This window comes from Athene noctua, chromosome 6, assembly GCF_965140245.1.
Source record: "Athene noctua chromosome 6, bAthNoc1.hap1.1, whole genome shotgun sequence".
Classification (NCBI taxonomy): Eukaryota; Metazoa; Chordata; class Aves; order Strigiformes; family Strigidae; genus Athene; species Athene noctua.
The window spans coordinates 8,163,948-8,185,933 of record NC_134042.1 but is presented as its reverse complement, the minus strand read 5'-3'; the positions used below and the strand labels follow the sequence as shown (position 1 = coordinate 8,185,933).

The following is a 21,986-nucleotide window of genomic DNA, read 5'->3' as shown; positions in this document are numbered from 1 at the left end:
TGTGGTACCTGCCTTGCACATCATTGCTGCTGCTGCCTGGAATGGGCACAGCGTGGTCTTTGTGGGGGCTGCTGGGGCACTCTGTCCAGATCCCCCTCCTTTGCACAAGACAGGGGACTGGGGAAAGCACCCGGCCTTACCCCAACAGTGACGCAGGGGCATCACTTCTGGGCTAACATCATGTCTGGTGGAAGCCTGTTTCTCAGAAACATCACCCAAGAGCCAGGTCCTAACGCCGGATAGCAGATGCTCTGGAGCCAATAGTTACAGGCTCTAACCAGAAGGTTTTAAAGCGAAGACAGAGTTGGAACACATTAACCAAGTGAGAGATTAGTCAGCTTGCTGGGGTGCTGCGACGGTGAGGGCAGTGACCGTGTGGGGCGGGCGCTGGCCCCCTGAAGCCCCTGTGGGCAGTGTGGCAGAGCGCGAACCCTACGGCACGTCTGACACGAGGCGGCACTGCAGCCGTGCGGCACCAAGTATTTCCCTGCTTTTCGCAGCAAAGGACCAAGCATCCAGCTCTTTCCAGTCAATTAAAAGCACAAGCTGACAACCTGCTCACACTTTGCAGGAGAGGCTTCCCCTGGCAAGGGGGAGCAGCTGCCCGCTCGCCTCGCTGCTGGATATCTACCGACACTGCTTTTCTCCCAGGCACACCACAGTAAGTACCTCAATAGCCAACACTCCGATGGCGAGGGCTCCTGCGAGGTACACGTAGGTCTCAAAGGAGTTCAGGATCACGGTGTAGCAGCCCTAGGGAGTACAGAACGTGGTGAGATGCATCATTGCGTTGTTCTCACAGCACAGCCCCCATTAGTACAGGAGGTGCTCTCAGCTCCAGGCACCACAAGCATGGCTCCCTCTCACCCAGCCCCACAGCACAGGAGGCAGAGACCCATAGGATGGTGCCAGGGAGGGGATGGGTAGGTTTTGCTGTCGTGGGGTGGGACTACTTCAGCCCCACAACCCCTCACTGTCCACGAAGAACTGTGACTGCTTGCAAGGCAGAGAGGAGCAGCACGGAGAAGCAAAAGGCAGAGACTAAGCAGAGAGGAAAGGACCCTCAGGGCAGGTGACAGGCAGCCCAGGCTGGCAAGGGAAAAGGATGATTTATTTAAAGCCAAGGCAGGAGATTCTTGAATCCTTTCTCATAGCCAGCAGCTCTTTCACACCCCAGGACTTTTCTCTCTGCCTTCCCCCAAAGGAGCATGGATGAACACCTGCTGATCTGGCTGCAGGAGGATTAATTTCATTGAGAACTCAGGGCCATGAACTACAGCAATCTTTCCACTTATACAGCATAGCCACCATAACCTTTAATGTCGTTTATTATTGCTCATACAATTAGCAGCATGTAAACCTTCTGAAAATCTGGCAGATCTTCTGGAAATCACCAGCTTATCCTGGCCTCAGTTCTCTCAGCCTAAAATTCCAACCCACCAGCAAATTTCTGCAAATAGGTCACTCATAAAGAGAAAAGTAGATTGGAGTTTGTCCAATGTAAAAAGTAGCTCTCCTTCCCGCTGAACATAGATTTCACACATACATGTTTAATCCCATCCATACTGCTGGGAAGTTTCAATCACCTGATTTTTTCCTTCCACACATAAAGAAAATATCTGAACTGCAAAGACAGCAAACCAGTTATGTACTGGTGTCCATGCCAGACCCTGCTCACTGTGAGTGAGACACAACCAGAGGAGAGACAGGGAGAGCACAGACCAAGGGAGTGCAGACCCTTGGGGCAGTAACTGAGATGTTAAAACCATGCTCCTGTCAATATGACTGCTCAGCAGCAGCTTTATTCCAGCCACATTTCAACCCAATTTTCAGGGAAAAGCATTCAGCCCAGCAACAAAATATCTGGGTGCTGGCCAGAACTCCAACCTTAACCCAACTTCCAGCACGCCCCGCTCAGCTGGCTACAAACTGGGGTGAGTGCAAGTGCGGCCAGCACTGTCCTACCAGCATGGTGTTCCAAGAGCCCGACACTGCCCCAGGAATGCCTGAATTCAGCAACCAGTTGCTTGGGAGTGTCTCTCCCATTTTACAGGAGTGCCTCACTGTCTGTGTGGTGACACTCACTGTGCACACAGCTTCTTCCACCAACACTCTGCGGTGACAGGACTCACAGGAAACCTTCCCCTTCCAAAGAAGTGGTAGGCCCTAGCATCACCACTTAGGGAAAGCTAAATCTGTTATTTGCTTTAACACTCTTTCTCAAAATGCATCTCCCTCCCTGCTGTTTGTCATCTCTCTCCTCTCTCTTTTCCCTGTCTATTCACAGTAATCAGACCTGGCAGCAGCAGCATGGTGCTGTTTGCTATGATCTCTCACCCAGAGTGCCTTTGCCAACCATTTCCAGCTACCAGGCAAGGAACAGCTCACATGCTGCTCCCAAACGCCTTTACTCTTTTCACAGTCTGCTACTGAGTGATGAAAAGAGGACGGCCGCTCACTCTGGAGAGAAAAGGAGGCTTGTACATATGGTCAGCACAGAGCTCATCTGGCTTATTAATGCTGAGGTGAACACAGTCAGGAACTTTGCTAGAAAGTTTCTTAAACTTCACGTCTTGGTGACATTGTAAGGAAAGGTGGCTGTCAATGACATTAAGCTGAACTGTCTTGTCCCAGTCTAGTATTGGGAAAAATTGCCAAGACAAGAGGCCTCACAAAAGAAATGCCCTTTTTCTACTGTAAAGAGTAAAAGAGCAGAGGAAATGAGCTTTCCAACACTTCTCTTCCTTGGAAAACAGACATCGTTTTCTGTGGCTGTTTAACCCTTGATCTATTGGTTGCATATGCTGACGATGAGGAGTCTTTGCAAGCTAAACTGGAGCCAGGAAGAGCCAACTCCATCCTATCCTCGCCGACCTGTGCTGGCTTGATAATTAACTTCTCAGAGATAGTATTAACTTTCAGAAACACAATAAAACTGGATGTAAATTTCCAACCCACCTCTCAGTCCCTTGGGAAAATCCTCATATTTCTGCCGATACGGCACAACATGGACTTAGCAGTCCATGTTAGCAATGAAATGGCATTTTCAAAATCAGACATATGCCATGACTTCAAAAGCTGTCAGCAGAAGTGTGATTAGGATGTGAGCTACGGTCAGAATGGCACAACGTGCCAGCTTCACTAGCTACCCATGACCACCGTGGGCATCTCTCTGCCTGCTGTGAAACTCCTTTTCCTGGTGTTTGGCTTCCCTTACCTGTCGGTTCTGAAACCTCTCAATGCCTGTGAGGCAGGCTTCCTTGTCGATGAACATCCCTTCCCGGCTCTGGAGCTCTCGCTGGCAACAAGCCTCTGGTGTCACACTTTCTAAAGAGGAGTATGGAAGATGAGGGACAGCTTCAAAATCTTCTGGTCCGTTCACTCCACAGCAGGCAAACTAGGAAGAAGGCATGGAAAAGAAAGGAAGACAGAGCTGACACTTTGCCCTGAAAGCAGATACGAGAAATCTACCAAAGACCTATTCTCGTAGGGATCAAAGATTTAGTCAAAGCAGAGACAAAACAACTGTTGTTTTCAAAGAAGTGGGTTGTGCTTGTACCTTGGAGCTTCTGTTTCATCAAAGCCTTTTTATAAGGTCCCCCTGTTCCCACGTCATACTGTAGACTCCAAGGTACCACTGGGAATATTGCCATGAGCTACACAGGGCTTTGGAGCACATCCAGAATGACTTGCTTGAGATCACCCAGCAAGTTTGTAAGGGAGCCAGCACTACAATCCAGGCTCCTGACCGGCCGCCTGCTCTCCCCATAGCTAACGGCCAGGATTGTTGCTGCTCAAAGGCACTGCTAGGTGATTCATGTAAGGAACCTTTTTAGGATTCAAGTCAGGTTCTTTTTAAGGATTCAAGTCATACTCTGACTCTGTCTCCTTTCAGTCAGCAAAAGGAAATGTCTTTATTAAAGTCCTGAATCAGCATGAAGGGCAGCAATCATCTTTTTCTTTTAAGATTAAAATTGACTTTTCATCTGCAGAGTCTGACATCCCTCTCTTCACTCCTGAAGAGATACACTGTGGGCTGTACTGAGCACTAAGTTCACCTGTGTACACACACGCACACACACACATACAGAATTTCTTGTAGCAGATAATAACAACTCCAATTCCAACGACAGTTGATCTGCAACCTGCCTGATTAGAACTGCAATAACAAAAGTCAGTTTTGATGGCTAATGTTTCTATACCGAAAATAATACCATTAGGCACACTCCTACCTCATCTGCCACCTACCAACTCATTTCACAAGAGCTAATAAAAAGTCATTAGTTAGCATCAGTATTTGGCTGCTGTTGGCCCGGAATAGTTCTGAATTAGTCTGCAAGGTGCAAGTTCCAGGCTAAATGCAGTGATATTCAGTTGCAGACAGCTCCACGGCTTTCTGTGCCCGCTGTTTGAAAGCTGGGGGTACCCAGTCAGGCCAAACACCTCAGGCCTTGGCAAACCACAAAGGCTGACACAGTCACTGGGAGCATCTCTCTCAGGGCCAACTCCAGAAAGACCAGCTGCCAGACAAATCCTCATCTGCCCACCACCACCGCCACAAACCCCAGTGCTGTGCCTGACGTGGCAGGATGGTTGGAGCAGGCTGACCCTGGGCGAGCCAAGGTATGAGCTGAGCACCGTGTTGATGGCTGCTGACTGTGGGCAGCATGGGACTGGCACAGCCTGACTTACTGTGATCATAACAGAGTTCCAGGTGGAAGAGAAGACGTCCGTGTCATTGTTCCTCAGGTAATGCTTCTTCAGCTCCTTGGTGAAAAACTCTCTGGTCAGCTGAAACACACACACAGGTGGAAATGTAAGGGCTACTGCCAGCACCTTTCCAAGTACTTCCCAAAGCTCCCTTCTGTGAATACTGGGGGTTGTTTCGTTGGTTTGAGTTTGCTCTCTTTTTTTTTTTTTGCAAATGTCAGAGGAGAAACACGGGAAAAGTCACTGGCTGAACCATAACTATATCCAGGGTGGATGGCATTTGTGAATAAAACTGTTGCTCATTAAAAACTAGGGATTGAATTATATCTATACTTGTAAGATAACATTTAAAGGTTGGGGGTTTTTTTAATTTTCAGTGTTATTTGGAAGTGTTTCACAAGTTGAAAGTGGACTAAAACAGATTTTAGAAAGAACTTCAAATTCACACACAAATAGTAATTTAACTTACTGTGCTTCAGGAGGTCTGCAATCAAAGCATGATTTTCCCTCACCTTTCATTTTAAACCAGTTAACTTCCTACTAACAACAGGGGAACTGCTCTGAATTTACTTCCACGTGTGAGAAAGCAGAATGAAGTCCTAATATGAAACTTTCTGGGAATGAAAAGGAAGTAGAAAACATACAATGAATATGAAATGTTCAAGTCAACTTACAAATTGGAAAAAGAAACCATTTCCCTGACAAGGCTTTAGATTATCTAAACTAACCCACACTCACGAAGAAAAAAAATCCTCATTATATTTCCAGTGTTTAGATAATTTAAACATTTTTCCTAAGGTCAACAATATAAACAAATGAAATTTCATTTACTCCTGTTTATATTTACAGTAGAGCAGAAAAAAATGAACTAACATTTTGGCTCAGTCTTCTCAAAAAGTTAGACACCTTGAAATTACATTTATTTAGGATCACTCCCTGGAGGACTAGTAGATATACAAACCTAATAGACTTGTTAAACTGAACACCCCGATTCAATCTTATTGCACTTCTGTCACTTTAGAATGAAAACTTCAAGGAATTCCCTTTTTGGGTTCCCAATAGATCTTGACTTGTGTGGTCCTTCCTCTAAAATACCTTGTGATTTGTGATCCGTACAGGCAAAATCTCTCTGTCACTGCAAAGCCTCAGTGAAGGGGGTTGGACTTGGCTGGACACAGCACTGCTCCAGTGTTACATATTTGCAGGATCAGGAATTAAGCTGCCTAAAAAAGATCTTTTTTTTTTGTTTCCCCGTTGTTCATACAGCACTGCAGATGCAGTAACATACAGTGCTACAAGTTGGTTTCAGTTTCTTGACAGGCAATGTGAAATACCATACATATGCATACATATGTATGAGATGTATGGGTGGGCACAAAGGCACAAGCACAGAATTGTTTGTTTCCTTTGTAACTGTATCACAAAATTCAGGGAAAAAAGAGAGTCGGTTGTGTGACGCAAAAGATCCCTGAATACCACTTAATACTGACTTCTCTTTTACAAATATGAACTAAGGCCAGATTAAATGACTAAATCAATACTGGGTAAAACTTTGTCACAAAGAGTTGAATGATCAATCTCACTACCTTCTAATTAGATATACTGCTAAATTCCTAAAATCAATCCTACTGATTGGGACTGATATTAACTAATTTTTTTGCATTTGACTATTAAAATACCAGACGACACAGCATTTTCCTTTGGGATTTTGGTGCACTGGGGGAAGGTCAGGTTAGGAAATGCTGAAATACATCCTCAGTGTTCTCCTTCCCTTCCTCCGAGTACTTTATGCAAGCAGCATCCTACCCTGCAGAGACAGCAGCACATTTTTTTGATGCTTGTCTGTTTCTGAAGCGCGGACTTTGAAACTGATATTACCGTTGGTAATAATCCCAGTCGACTGCCTTTGGCGGGGTCTAAAACAAAAGAGTCATTTAAATATAAAGTGAAACCTTTATTTTGACAGCAGCAACCCCAGAGGAAATTGTTCAGAGTTTGTGTGCGATTTTTACGAGACTTGGCCTAAAACAAAGCCTAGTGCTGGAAGGGTAAGTTTGCCAGGAAAATAACTGATTCCATTTTGTTGCTCTTAAACTGTTTTTCCTGAGTATCTGCAGTTCAGAAAAATGTAAAAAAAAAAAAATAAAAATCGATCAGCAGAAGCATCTTTCTTCTTTTAAAAAAACTGCTGACAGAGGAGGATAAAAGTCAGAAAGACAGTCGTTCCTACTCGCATGCCCATGGCCCCCCTCTCGCTGAAGCTAATAACGGCATTGATGAGGTCTGTGGACATGCGACTACTATGGCAAGAACTGTTCTGAAGGGAGCAAAGGACCTACTAATAAAACTAGATCTTTACACACACTTCTGACAACACAATTATATCAGCCACATCCATGAACAATGAACAGCCGTTCAGCTGTGGTTTTTTCTAGGTGTTCTGGGGGGAATGTCTCCAATACAGAAGCAGCACTTGCATGCCTACATTTACATGCCAGTGAATGAAGTGGGACTGTTGTCACTGGGATTACTGCAGCCAGAGGAAGGGGACTCATGAAAAAGAGGGCACTTCTGCACAACACAGGTGTGCCAGCACTGGCCAGGAAGGTCACAGCCATCTCACACAGCGCTGTGCTCAAGAATTCACTAAAAATGTCAAATATCCCTCCAGGGCTTTTCCCATTCAGACCTCTGAAGGGCATATAAAGAGCAATTCCAGTACATAAATCAAATTCCTCTTTCACAGCTTCTCTCTATTGTTCATAGAAGACATTATTTTATGGGGGGCCTTCTAGATGAAAAAGGGTTCTTCACCCTCTTGAAAACTCCTTTACAAAGGAAGAAAAACTCCGGTACCCCCATAGCTGATTAACAACAGCCTTCCTCTTCAGAACCACTTTTAAACAGGTCTTTGGGAGTGCAACTGGACTTGCAGATCATGCTAGCTCACAATCGCAAACAACACTTTCACGCACCCCATCACCACACTGCCTGGCTGATTCTTCCTCTCATGTCAAATCTCAGCAGAAAACATCGCTTTTCTCCCTTATTTTTGCCTCTTAATTTCTTTTGCTCCCTCAGCTATTAATAATTTAACTCTGTTGAGTGTCTGGGAGCTAGTTTAGATGTGAAACACTACACAAGAGAAAGCTGTACTGAACATTATCTGCAAAGATAACAGGTAGAGCCTATCTTTCTCTCTTGTCTTGTTTTATGCACCCAGTGAGCCCATAGCCATATGGACTGTGCAATGACCACTACTGCAATATGCTTGGTTCCAAGAAATTTAGGTTGCCTAAATGTGCATTTACCATCACATTCTTTGAAAGTAACTTGTTTTGCAGGGAAGAGAAAAGCACAGAATCACAAAATCAATTAGGTTGGAAAAGCCCCTTGGGATCATCGAGTCCAACCATCAGCCCAACTCTACAAAGTTCTCCCCTACCCCACATCCCCCAACATCTCATCCAAACGACCCTTAAACACACCCAGGGATGGTGACTCCCCCCCTCCCTGGGCAGCCTATTCCACTCTCTGACCACTCTTAATGGGAAACATTTTTTCCCAATGTCCAGTCTGACCCTCCCCTGTTGCAGTTTAAAGCCGATCCCTCTTGTTCTGTTGCTAATTCCTTGTGAGAAGAGACCAGCACAACCTCTCTGCAATGTCCTTTCAGGGAGCTGTAGAGAGAGATGAGGTCTGCCCTCAGCCTTCTCCTCCTCAAACTAAACAGTCTCAGCTCCTTCAATCGCTCCTCACAGGATTTATTCTCCAGGTCCTTCACCATCTGAACCTGACCTTAAACTGCTACTGTGGAGAATTCTTCCTAACATGGGGTCACTGGAAGACCACCTCTGTCCCCATGGACATGCTGTCCAGCCATCTAGCCTCACCCTAACCCAAAGATGACAGCAAAATTAGCCACAAGTAGTTGCCAAGCCAGAGGAGCTACCACCAAAATATATAGCAACAGCAAAACAAGTTGGGTTGTTTTTTTTTTTTTTTCAGAAGAAACCTAAGGAGAGAACAAACCACAAGAATTTCCAGACTCAGTTTAAGTTCTACATAGAGCCAGCTCCAGCTATGTTGGGATCTGATGTTCTTCATTCCTTCCCATTTAAGCCTTTCCTATCAGTCATTCTGACAGAGAGGGAAGCTGCCGATACAAGCTCAAGAAAGGCAGAAGCTTGTTCCCCTTCAAGTTTCATTGCACAAAACCCCACCAGATGCCACAGAAGTCTAGAATAACCACTGCAAATAACACCTTGCAAGATAACATATTCTCATGTGTCTCACATCTTCCATGGGAGCGTAAGGTGCCGATGCTTTGCCCAGGAACAAGACGTAAGCAGGCTCCTTGTGACTGAGGGAAGAGGACACAGCCAGCCCTGCGGTCACCCCACACGCAGGACTCACAGCCAGCCTTGCTAGTTTCTGGTGCCTTTTACCCATTTCCCACAGGGAAGGTGGGAGGTGGGAGCAGTCAGCCACCGGCTGCTCGCCCAGTCCCTGCTCACCAGGGACCGTGTTCTCTGTCGTGAAGCCTGCACCCAGGTCTGCAGGGCAGTTTCTATGTGTGCGGTCTGCTGTTTGTGCTGAACCAAAGGAATTCCCTAAAAACTCCTAACGGCAGAGCTGCAATGACCAGAACACACCAGACCCCCCACACTGCAGCCTATTTATGGAGCGGTAGCTGTTCCCATGAGGGCATGGTCTCAAAGCCTAAGCTGGAATGGGGTACCCACTCTGTGTACAGAGTGCCGACCCTTCCCCACTGCCTTCAGATCCGAGGCAAAGATAACAGACCACCAGCTTATAAAGGCAAAAAAATTTCTCTCACTAACTACTCCCAAGACCATCCTGCTGCACAAACACCACACTGTCTTGCTGTGAGTTTCCTAAGTCTTGATTCTTTGCTTATCAAAATCTATTTATATGAATAAAAGTATATCCTGGTTGAAAAACAAAATCATCATTTTACATGGCCCTTCTATGCTCATGTCACATTTCTGTCATGTTCAGTACAGGAAATGTGCAGTATGTTCTCTTACTGTTGGAAGAGGCCAAATAAATAAAATAAATACTAACAGTCACTAGTGACCACCTCTACTGGTCAATGTTTTTTCACAGCCATCACTCAGAGTCATATTTCAAAGATGGGCTGACTTGAGAAGCATGGACCTAGTTCAGTCAGGCTCTTCCGTGCACATGTGAGAACATGAAAAAAAATGCACAAACCCTTGTTGGGGTTGATTGCTACTAGTGTAGGGGAGGGATGACGGCTATATAATAATGATATGCACAGCAGCAGAGCAGAGAAAGGCTACATCACATGAAGCTGTGGAGAGAAGGACAAGAAATTTGTAAGAAGGGCAATATGCAAGGGATCCATTGATGGCACACGAAATGTCACATGGGGAGACTTGCTCAGGGCAGGTCAGGAGGGATATCTTATGAGCATTGAGAGGAATCTGGTGAGCAGCAGAACAAAAATTCAAGAAGGAATATGATTAGAACATGCACAAGAGAGTTTTTGCACTGCAGAGCAAGCATTGGGTCTGTTGGGAAAACAGGAGGTTTCACTATTAATATTAATATTAAACACATGCTATATTGAAAAAAGAAAATAGTTGCTTTTAACCTTAGTGTGACTTTATTATAAAACTTCTCTCTGATGGAATGCGCAGCTGGTTTGGCTGCAAAAGAATCAGGAAGACTCTAAAAACTTCAATATTTAAGTAGTCCCCCAGCGTGTATCTTCTGTGTACATAAACCATCCACCCTGCACACGCCAGGTTAGTTCGCGTTCACCGGCTTGCTGGCAGTTCTTCAGACTGAGGGTAGCAATGAAGCAGGTTTGTTGGTATTTGAAACAAACGGTTACTCTGCAAACAAATCTACAAACCATCTAACACCATGCTCCAGCTGGGTACAATCCTACTGGGGTTTAGAGTTTGCCCACCATCGGATACTTACATTTTCTCTGAAGATAAAAGCCAGGATTGCAGCTGAAAGCTCCGCCAGGAAGATTAACAAAATAAACATGAAGAACTGGAAGAGAGAAGATGGGAAAAAAAAACAACAACCAAACAACAAAACACAGATATACTATTAGGTGCGTGCAACAGAAATACAGGGTTTTGCTAGTCACTAAAGAGATGGAAAAAATAACTGAGAAAACATTTATTCCCTGACAACTAAAAAAAATATGAGACTGTAACCTGAAGCAGACACAGCCCCTCTCTGATCACATCAGAGGACATGGGAGCTTGCAATGCTTTTGCCTGGTTCTAATGAATAGAAGGGAGTAAGGCTACATGACCCATGGCATACCCTGATATATCTGCACCGGGTTAAAACAGTAAAGCCTACTTTGATGGAAAAAGTTATGACTGTGTAGATGCTTGTACAGGGTTAAACTGTCCTGGCACAGGTGTATGCACCATATGCATGCACCTACATATTGTAGTGCTAGAGCTTGAATAATATGTCCTGAAACAAAGTTGACCTCTAGATGAACCTCAAAACCAAATGTTATCCATTACTGGTCTCTGCTAATTAGTAAAACCTGTACTACCATTAGCATTTATTAATTAGTATCTGATCATTAATGAAGTATGTATGCTCACTAGTGAAAGATGTAGCTTAGGCAAAATGTAATCAGTAGTGAGGATGAAATGCTGTGAGAGTGTGTATCCAACTTCCTTTGTTCAGCCTGTTCAGGGCTGAGAACCCAAGTGCTTGGCCTTGTTAGAAACTCCCTTGGTCTCCCCCCAGAGCCCTGGCCGGGCTGTGGGTGGAATCCAACAGGAGGATGAAACCAGACGTTTCCGCTCAAAGAAAAGTGTAGGTCGTTCTGGCTTGCTGGTTTTTGGTATACAAGGCTGGACCCGTTCACAGTGACTCTGGAGGCCTCACCTACGGGTGGAGGCACCGCATAGAATTTCCCACTTGTCAGGACAGACTCTCCAAACCCTCGCTGTAACCGGGGCTGCCCAGCACCTGCGGGTCTGGATGTTGGTAAAGTATGCAAGGGGTGATGGATCTTTCTTAATCACTATTCTCCCCATCGTGTAGTAATGATTAGGTGCATTACTTTGCTTGTTCTTATTTTCTATAATTAACTGTATGTAGTAATAATTAAGTGTACTATTCTGTATTTTTCTTATTGCTTATTTCCTGTATTACTTGGTTATATCCTTTAATTATTAACAGTAAAATCAGCCTACTCTTTTCACTCTGGTGTCTGAGTTTAATTGGCATCCTTGATCAGCAGAACACATACGCACACACACACCCTTCATCACAACATAAACAACATAATTTTACTGTAACATGATCATGGCTCATTTTGTATAGAAGAAGATAGTGGGATGTATACTCAAATATTTACACCTGTGACCAAAAATGGAATCTTTTCAGAGTATTCTGCATTTCAGGACAAAATCAGCCTTCGTTAATACCCCCACACAGAGTGGGATTGCACTGAGTTAAGTATTAACCATTCAGAACCTCTACAGAAAGTTGCTAACACAGCTTCATAATTTTAAGTTGATTAAGCAAGTATCATCCATGTCTTGTATTGTATCCAAAGTGTGCGTATTCATACCCTTAAACAAAGGGCACACTGCAGACCTGACAGAAAGCAATAACCAGCAGATTGAGTGGGAGCAAAAGAGAGAGCAAATCATTACACTTCTGTCATCATAATTCTAGGGATGAGAAACCAAAGCAAACAGAGAGGCACGTGGTTGTTCAATGCAAGCTAGAACTGTATTTTCATCCTGTTACCCTTGCAACCTTTTGCTGCTTCAGTCTAAGTCTGGTCTTCAGTCTTTCTAAAGGCACCTTGTTTCTGTGATGTTACCAAGCCTGAGCAATTCAATGTGCCCTCACCACCCACCTCACAGAGGTAAATCAGATGCATTTAAGAGGTCTCATCCCCAGAGAGACTGAGAGTCTTGCTGCAAGGGTGCTGTCCCTGGGACCTTGCCTACCCAGAGCACTCAGGTACCGTGGAGCATCTCCTGCCCAGGATGAACTCTGGGACTCCTGAGGCTCCTACCTCAGACCCTCCTGGTCAGAGATGGCACAGAAAACTGGTACACAGCTAGAAGTAAAACCTGAGCAGAGAGGAAGAGAGTGTTGAAGAGAACAAATCTCCCAGAGCAGAAAAGCACTCACTGACATCAAACAGCTCAGGACTTAGCCTTGTCTTCGGGACCAATTCTCAGTTATGTTGATGCCTCATGCTAGTCTGATGCTGCTTCAGTCCCTAACAAACAGTGAAAGGAAGAGGCAGGGATGTGCCCTCTAACATCCTTAAAACAACAAATGTTGGTGCTGTGGAACAACTATGGAAACAGAGCAGAAAGTGGCTAGGTTCACACCCTCTCCCAAAATGGCATTTATTTCCATTCCTGGAGACAAAATAGTGGGCTTGAGGAACCATAAGTCTGAATTATATGGTCATTTTTAATGTTTTTGTAGACATGAAATCACCATTTGAGAGTCAGCCCTTCTAAAATTCAAGGATCCCAAGACTCAAAGATGATTTTACAAAACGGAGTGAACATTTAGAAATTAACTCAGATCTTAGCACCATGTGAGAAAACCAGGAGTGAAGGGAGAACGCAGTAAGACTACATCACATGGAGGGTAATAAATACCTGGTACGTGTTACCAATGAAGGTGGTTGAAGCAACAAGTAGAAATAAACACGAGAAGTCTGGGTGGGGTTTTTGTGAGAGAAGGTTATTGAAGGTCTTTCTGAAACAGAAGGCAGGCAGATGGGGCCAGAAGTACTATTGTGATTCTCAAGCAATGATTTATAAACAGTGTCTGAAATGCTGTGCGCAGTGCGTTTCAGTAATGGAGAGAGAATTCAAACTACCTGCTTGGAATGGGCAAAATGTTGTTTTGTTGTCAATTATCAGAGCTGTAAGCAATTTTTTCCCCACTGGAAAAGCATATGTAGTACCCTGTCCCATTTGTCTTCCTGCTTCTGCAGTGGAAACAAAAGAAAAGCAGCCTAGGCTCAAATGACAAAACAAGAGTCAGATGAGCAGAGACTTCAGGTGCTAACAGAATGCCATTGCTTGATTTTGCTGAACTAGTTAAGGCTATAATTTATTCTTACTGCTGGAGTTTTCTATGTAGCTTCTATTTTTCCTGCCCAGAGACTGTTTTAATTTCACCACAGGAGGGCAAAGAACAAGTGATGAGAATGAACGATGCTTTGCAAATTCACATCATCATCCATCAAGGGATCTCAGCATAGTCACTGAGAGGTCTAAGGTGGTGATCAAGTGATTAATCCCATCACCCTGCTAATTGCATTTCATTTACTGATTACTGGGAGATACATGTTCACCCAAGCTCCAGCACAGCCCTGTGCAGAAGTGGAAGCAGCCATTCTCAGATTATCTCTGATAAGCTTCATTATCATTCCCAAACTGATTTGCACTTACACTGTGCAGTGTGCATTGCAGATTTGTAGCAGTTACTGTAGAAAAAGCACGAGCAGCCATTAGGGCTGATGAGAAAAAGAAGATGCTTCATCAGTGTTTCAGAACTTGCTCTCATTCTGCATTTTAAGGAGAGGCAAAATCTGCTTGTTATGTTGTGCGTCCCAAGATTAAGTTGCTTACTGATATACAAGAGCACTAAACAGGCAACTGGTTCATGCGTGTGAGACAGCAGCCTCACAATCAAATTCATGCTCGAGACACAACACTTGGACCTGGGTACCTCCCAATCCAAGGTGAACATCCTGAGGAGTGCGATCTTGCCCGTTGATCAAAAATCTTGCTGCAGTTCCTGGTCCTGGTTACGGGTTTAACAGAAGGTTTCACAAATCAGTGTTTCATGTTTCTTTGCCACAACTCATCTGCTGTTCCAGTTTCAGCAATGCCCTTCCAAAAAGAGCAGCAACTGCCTTTAACCCAAAGGACCCACATTTTCATGCTGAAAAGTTTCAGAGGCTACTTCATCCATTTTACAAGAGCGCAAAATAGGACATCTGCACTCAAAACTAAACCAAATGAAGCTAACATGGACTGTTCTTTTTGCAAAGCTGAATTCAGTCCCATAATGTGATGCTGTATGCTCAACAGCACTTTAGACTCTAATTTTTATGGTGTTCTTCTGCAGTCAGAGGGTCTTTAGGACAATCCAGTAGTTATTCAATGTCTGACTTCGCAAGGCCAATGTTTATTGCTTTTCATAAGCCAAGTCCAAATGCTGGGAAATCTAGAACTCTTCAGAGCCTTGTGCTTAATGCAACATGTTAAGTTCCACGGTGATTTGTTTTTACCAAAAGACAAGCAGCTTAATGAAAAAAAGAAGTCCTAGCAAACACAGAAGCCAGAGCCTAGAGAACATGCATTTGTTCATCTGTCTTGTCCCTTCTATCTTCTGTTTACATTTGGACTAAAAGCTTCAAATATACATTATGCATCACTCTGAAATCTCACTCAAGCAGCTCTCTGGCTCATCAATTCTTTAACAACTTTGTAAGTGGACTTGATTTGATCTAGCAACTTCTCCCCAAGTGCCACCCCCTTGAAGCCTAACACTCTCCATTTTGCAAGGTGTTCCCAGTCTCTCTGGCATACGATCATGAAAGGTTTGCTTTTTCAACACCTAAAACTTACTCCCATCAGATTTCTGTTTTCACAGATGTTTTATGCATTTTCACATCAGTGGGTGCAGCCCCCCAAAAACAGACATTAGCAACATAACTCTTCGCAATTGATATCAGCACAGATCCTCATCCAAGTGGTTCACTGCTGTTGGACATAAGATGGCAGGTTAACAGAGCTGACTTTGATACCAATAGCCCTGGAAGACCTGATCAAAGTGGAACACTAATTCCTCATCCAGTAATTAGAGTTTATCCTGGTCTAGGGCGTTACTTCCAGCCCATATATTTCTCACATTCCAAGTTTAAAATAAAATAATAATAAAAGTAAATAAATAAAGCAGAAGGGCTCAGAACTATCTCTAAGAATCAGAAAAGTAAAACCACGAGGCTGAGTGCACTGGAGTGTAACTAAAACAACAGGAGGACCTATTCAAACCATGACGTAATCTGTGATATTAAATCCGGAAAAAGCATGGCCCAGAGCTCCCTTCCCACAGCCAGGGCCCCAATCTGTATGCCGTGGACATGATCCAAACCGAAAATATTACTCCCGCATACACTTACAATCAATATTTCTCATCAAACATAACTTTTAGTTTTCTAATGTGACAAAGACAGGCTTTTAAGTAACCTCAGGTTCATTGGGCCTGATCTTTTGCAATTTATTAGGTTTCTTTGAGCAGATCTCCATGATTTCACAGGTGACACATTTGATTTTCTGATTTAATTCTGAGGTGAGTCACTAGAAATCAAATCCACAGCGGCTTCCAGAAAAGGGCTCTTATTTGCAGGTTATGAATTCAGGGGGTGCGTGAGCCAAGGGCCCAAGAGAATTTATCTCAGTGTAGTCATGCTCATCTCTAGGACAAAATGGTTTTGCATTCAAGAAAGAGGACTTTCCTGTTCTATTTAGACAAGCTTCTTCTGCACCATGAAGCAGCTGTGCAAGACAGAATCATAACAAAACACCATAAGATAAAGATTATAATAAAACCCCAACAAAACAAAAAACAGCAAAGCCCCAACAGACCCAGAGGAAGAAAGAAAAGGTCACATTTGACAAAAATGAAAAATAAAACTAATGATCTTTGTCTTTCAATACATAACTGGTAATGCCATCCAGTAGGAGATAATGGCTGGAAACCCTGCAGTATCAGAACTTATGGCAGAGGTCAGAACTGACTTATTTTAGAGGCCAGCTCTTTGCAAATAGTACTTGACCACACAGGCTAAAATTTAACCCTATCATTCAGGGGAAAACTTCACCCAGGATGACAAATCTGGTTCCTTTTAGGAGGAGAGTAGGCTGCATAAGGGAGTGACAAGCTGTCGAGAGCTGCAATGACAGGCCACCATGCAGTTCTGAGCTGGGCATTTCTGCTGACATGGGGAGCTCTGTTACACAGATGCTTTGCTCTACATATTCCCTCTGCTTTGTTGTGTACCACTGGGGAATGTGTCCACAAGTGGAGCAGTGGGTTTTGGGTGGCCGAAAGAGGACCATTTTTGGTCACACTGTAAAAGTAAAAAAACCAAACCAAACAACCAAATAGGACCATTTTGAAACAAAGCTTAACAAGATCCAAATACACTCCCAGACTCCATACCCACTGGGCTCAAATTAAGTATAGGGAAAACGCAAATTCTCTGTATTTCTAGCTGTGTGTAAAAGTACCCTAAGTCTATTTATTATCTAAGGGAATAATGGCTACAACAACAGACACTCACTCACAGCATCCATCTATCCGGTCACTTCCATTCTTGGGAAGCATCACAAGGCCAACAGGAAAAGCAAGAACACTTACAAAAAGCAGGAGGCATTTGTTCTCACGGATGGCACCACAGCAGCCGAGGAAACCCAGCAGAAAGAGCATCGCTCCCATGGCCAGCATGATGTACGCTCCTGTGAAGAGCAGGGGGTTGGCAGCCACTATCTCTCGGAAACCTGTGGGATCCACAATGACCCAGATGCCAACTCCCAGTAGGCATGCTCCTCCCAGCTGTCACGACACAAGGAGAGGAGAGAAGGGGGTAGGTCAACATAAAACAACTGCTGCAGAAAAACTGGACTCGTTGCTACCTTTTGATCAAAGAGGTTCACTTGGAATATCTGTGTTTCTCCATAGCATATATTCTCCGCTGAGCAGGTAACTGCTGAGACGGTACTCTGAGTATCGCTTGCTCACCAAATGAACCATTTGTAGCCAAAGCACCTTTCTTCCTGCACGTGTCACTCTAGCAACTGTTTATGCCCTCCCTAATGCTGAAAGACCGAGTCGAGCTGCTGTCACATCTGTAGGGGACAGCCCAGTGAAGGGGCACGTGGAACCATCCCCGCCACAGAGGCCAGGATGGCTGGGTGCTCCCACCCTTCCTATCAAAGGCAAGAGCAACAGGGTCACCGAGAACGACTCTGCATGTGGTAGGAAAATGACTGTGTTTCCTTGTGAAACCTCAGCCAGAGCACCCAGGGCTAGAAAACAACTTATTTTGCCATTCAAGGATAGACCATGGACACCACTAGTTGCAGCTTTCATTCTGGTCTCCTTTGTCAAAGACAGGAATAACTCAGACAACAGTGACCACTGTGCTGGCTTACTGAATATCTGAGCATCGTTGGATGCTGCAAAACCCTCAGTGATTGCTAGTGCAAAGCTGAGGGAATATTCTGTATCATGGCACCTTTACCAAATTACAGCCTATTCTGATGGGGAGCAGCAGGCTGCTAGAAACAGGAGGATTCAGGAGAGAAAGTGGATTCTAAATACTTACAAATATAAAGAAATTGAAAAGAAACATCAGGTACTTCATGCAGCTCAGACAGTCTCCCTCCATGGTCTTCAGGCTCCTTGATCCAAACCTTCCTGCAAAATACCAGCACTTCCTCAGCACACTCATTTTTTATTGGAGTGACACAATCCTATTTCCATTTGTATTTCCCCCAAGATCCTGCAGAGTTCATTATACAGAAAAGCTAGTTTCTTACCTGAAGAAGGCAACGTAGTGCAGACTAGTAAGAGATAATGATCACTGCTAAGTCCCTTTGCATTCTTACAAGTCTAACGGCAAACGCAGATGTGAAGAGGAAGGTTGCAGGAGAGGAAAGATCTAGCTTTGCTTGCAGAGTGAGATTCTAGGGGAAAAAATATCCCTCTGCACACGAAGATATTTTTTTTCCCAGTCCCTAAAGCCTGTCAAGTCTAAGAAGCACTGAATGTACCTGCCTACTCCACGCCAAAAAAAGGTCCTATCAACACAGGAGCCAGAATAAGCTGTGCCCGTTTGAGAGACTCACAAGTAAGCATTTGGGATGGTTAGCTCCATCCAAGCTTTCTCCACAGACTGAATGCCACACACAGCGACAACATTTTCAGGGAAACTGGTAGAAGTTTGGAGGAGCTGGGCTGAGAATGACTGCAGTGTGTGGACATGCCGGGGCCTGAGAAGACTGTCCTCACACTGTACTCAGCCCGGGTCACAATTTTTGCTTGTTGTGTCATGTGAAATGTTACTGTGCCAGTGAAGTCCTGGTGCTCTACACTCCACCCTGCACAGGTCTTCTGCAGGCAGAGCACACAGATCAACATTGGTAAGCTTTAAAGACCAGGAAGAAATGCTAAGGAATTTTAACCAGTTTTGAAACTCCATTTCTGAATTAGACAACAAACTGCTTAAGACAGTTATTGGAAGAGCCGCTATAAATCCTGACCAGGTAAGGCTACACTGGAATAAGGTTTCTGCTTGCTGTTTAATGAAGTGACTTTCCCAATATGCAATTATATCACCAAGTACCCTAGAGGGATAGACAAATAAAGACATAAACCAGTAAAACTTTCACTGAAACAGAAGATAATGCAGTCATGGCACCGTGCACAGATGGATGCATATGTATGCAAACACAGAGACACACATTTGCTTAGCTCCCCAGAAAAGCCTTCCCAAAGCCCATGTGCTTCTTAACCCATCTCTTTCCCCTTCGCCACTGCAAATGCCATTCCCTAAACAGATCTGCCTCCAGTGATATGCTATGTTAGCAAAGTACATTCAATTCACTTAAAAAGAAAAAAAGTAAATTATCCAAGGTTTTCACCAGGCCAGAAACAAAACCCTTTCTTCCACTCCCTCGTTGCTTTTGTTAAACCACAAAACTTGGGAGTGCTGTAGAGCCTTGTGGGGTGCTTCCCTCCATGACCATGGGAACTGCTCTGCTTCAGCCAAAGACCTTAGAAAGCCCATGGCAGGCAGAGCTCCCAGCAAGGGGTTGCCTGAGGTAAGAGCCAGATTTTTATCATACAGTGGGTGTTTGCTGCACTTCCTTGACTTGGTTTAAAAATCAAATCGGTTCCTTCCTAGTGGCAAAACAGGCAGACACACAAATGGTGTGATGCGGAAGCTCATGTGGAGACATAGCTGCTTTTCCTCTGCGTCCTCACATACCTGGGGCAGGACAGCAGCGTGTCTCTGCTGTCTGGGTACTGCCCAGGGAATCCCCTCTGCTAAAAGAATCTCAAGAAGACCCAAAAAGCCAGTCTTAGAGTCCACCTCACTTCTGGAGAAACACGAACCTGAATCTGAACCTGAGAACGAGGGCAATATTTTTCTTTGCAAATTTTATTTCCTTATACCTCTGAAACACAACTGTTCTGCCCAGAGAGACTCAAAGCCAAGACCACACATGACTGCAGGAGATGGAGTAGGGCACAGAGCTTTGATGTGGGTCTGGAGGAGATGCTCACAGCTTCCTGATGATGTTTAAAGCCAAGTCTGCAAATCTCACAGAGAAAGGAGATCTTGAAGTCCAAAAGGGTAAGGAGCTGGGGAGGAAATTGTTCAGTTTCATGGTTTATGGTGAACCTTCAGCTCCACTAAACCATGAGCTTGGACAATATAGTAAAGAGGGATATGAAAATACGGGCAAATCGATAGGATACTGAAACTTCAAGAGCCCCACAGTTAGTGGCACCCAGATGTTCCCATCAGCACACAAAAAAATTATGCTCCAGTGAAACAAAGGATGGCTTAATTTCAGTATATTAGCCAAAGTCTGAGAGTTATCTGAAAAACTTCTAAGTCCTGCTGACTTGAGCACTCCCCATATCATAGTAGCCTTAGGCAAAAAAAGGAATAAAAAGCAAACCAGTTTAGCCCTATTGTGCCACTTCACATCATTCACACTCACCTCTCTCCAGACACACCCACAAGAAAAACATTGCTTGTTGACCAAGAAGCAGCAGCTCCTGAGTCTTAACGCTGTCCTGCTGCTTTGTAGAGTTGATAAATCACAGTCCCACCTTACTTTACTTTCCATCTCTGAGTCTGCTTCCTCTGCAAGATGAGCAGGTTCCCTTGCAACCACTCCGATTTACACAAGCTGAGTACAGGCCTCCTTTTCTTTTCAAAGACAAACCTAAGCTACGACTCCTTGAATTGCTCCTGCTGGTGCATCTGCTCAGTATGTTAAGACGTATGAGCAGGGAAGGGAGACTCTTAATCTGTTGAGCAATCAGGTCCTGAAAACTTCACTGGCAGGGCCACGCAGTCAGTAACCTGGGAGCAATGTGAACGCACGGACACTCAGCTTTGACAAATAGGGACTCCCTTGTTTGCCCGGGGGGAGGAATTGTCCCTAGTGGTGGTGCTGGGCTCAGATCTGCAATTTCTAAACCCACCACGCTTCACACAGCAAAGCAATAACTAAGTGCAACCCTACTAATCGTGCTGTGCTTCAAGCCAGGAACACACCAAGTGGGGCTTACAAATCCCAAAGCCCTTCAACTCAGGATGTGCAAATGGAAGTCAGCGGCAACAGTAGGAGGTCTGGGCTGGCATGGCCAAGAACAGAGCATGTCAGAGCCTCCACATTGTAAGAGCTCAATGCAAACTTCCAAAAAATGCCAACCCACTGATCTGATCTGAGAAACAGGAGCTCTGAGCAACTGTTTCAGTGCTGGAACTTCGAGCTTGGAGAGACCCGCAGGTACAAGCATAACACACCCTTCCCAGTTTCTATGGGGTACCCAGATTCCCAAACAGCACATGCAAGATCACCATTTGGATCCTGTGATTACACTGATTAAAACACAGCAAATCAATCAAAAGCATGACCTGGCCTCTTACGTAGCACTTAAAAGTGTTTCACATCAGAGCTCAAGCACTGCGGCATATATGAAAGGTATTACTGTCTAGCTGATATATGCAGTAGTGCTCTAGACTTTGAAGAGAATATAACTAATGCTATTTACAAACAATGCAAGCAAAATGCAAATAAAGTTACTTACAAATAATGTAATTATGAAATCATTTGTGCCAACTGCTGCCTTACTAATTAGCTGAAGGTACCTGAAAGTCCCTGATGACAGCCGGCATGGAAAAAATAACTGACATGAAAGGACATTCCTGTCCCACAGAGCTGCTTTTTCCTACCACTTTTCTTTTTAAGCCATACACACAAAAGGCAAATTTTATAAGTTACTCCTACTACGCACTGATGCAAGTGTGATAAAAACTGAACGCATATGTCTTAATCTGCCTTTTAAAAATATCTTCTCTTCCCTCCTCCAGGCCCCAAATTTGTGACAGATTAAGTTCTACTCTGCAGGAGACATTTAACGCTAAGTAAATATTAAGAGTC

The 21,986-nt window shown here is 44.3% G+C and overlaps 1 protein-coding gene across 6 annotated transcripts in view; it reads right to left on the bottom strand.

Annotated features, from left to right (window-relative positions):
- Positions 1 to 21,986, bottom strand: part of TSPAN18 (tetraspanin 18) — a 122,854-nt gene that overhangs the window by 3,207 nt on the left and 97,661 nt on the right. For all 6 annotated transcript variants that reach the window (XM_074909411.1, XM_074909415.1, XM_074909413.1 and 3 more), the window contains 6 exons: positions 18,128 to 18,219; positions 17,161 to 17,355; positions 10,687 to 10,761; positions 4,693 to 4,791; positions 3,218 to 3,397; positions 670 to 753 (listed from right to left, as the gene is read on the bottom strand). In XM_074909411.1, the coding sequence (XP_074765512.1) occupies positions 670 to 753; positions 3,218 to 3,397; positions 4,693 to 4,791; positions 10,687 to 10,761; positions 17,161 to 17,355; positions 18,128 to 18,190 (696 nt within the window). In that variant the 5' untranslated portion in view covers positions 18,191 to 18,219. The remainder of the gene's footprint in view (positions 1 to 669; positions 754 to 3,217; positions 3,398 to 4,692; positions 4,792 to 10,686; positions 10,762 to 17,160; positions 17,356 to 18,127; positions 18,220 to 21,986) is intronic.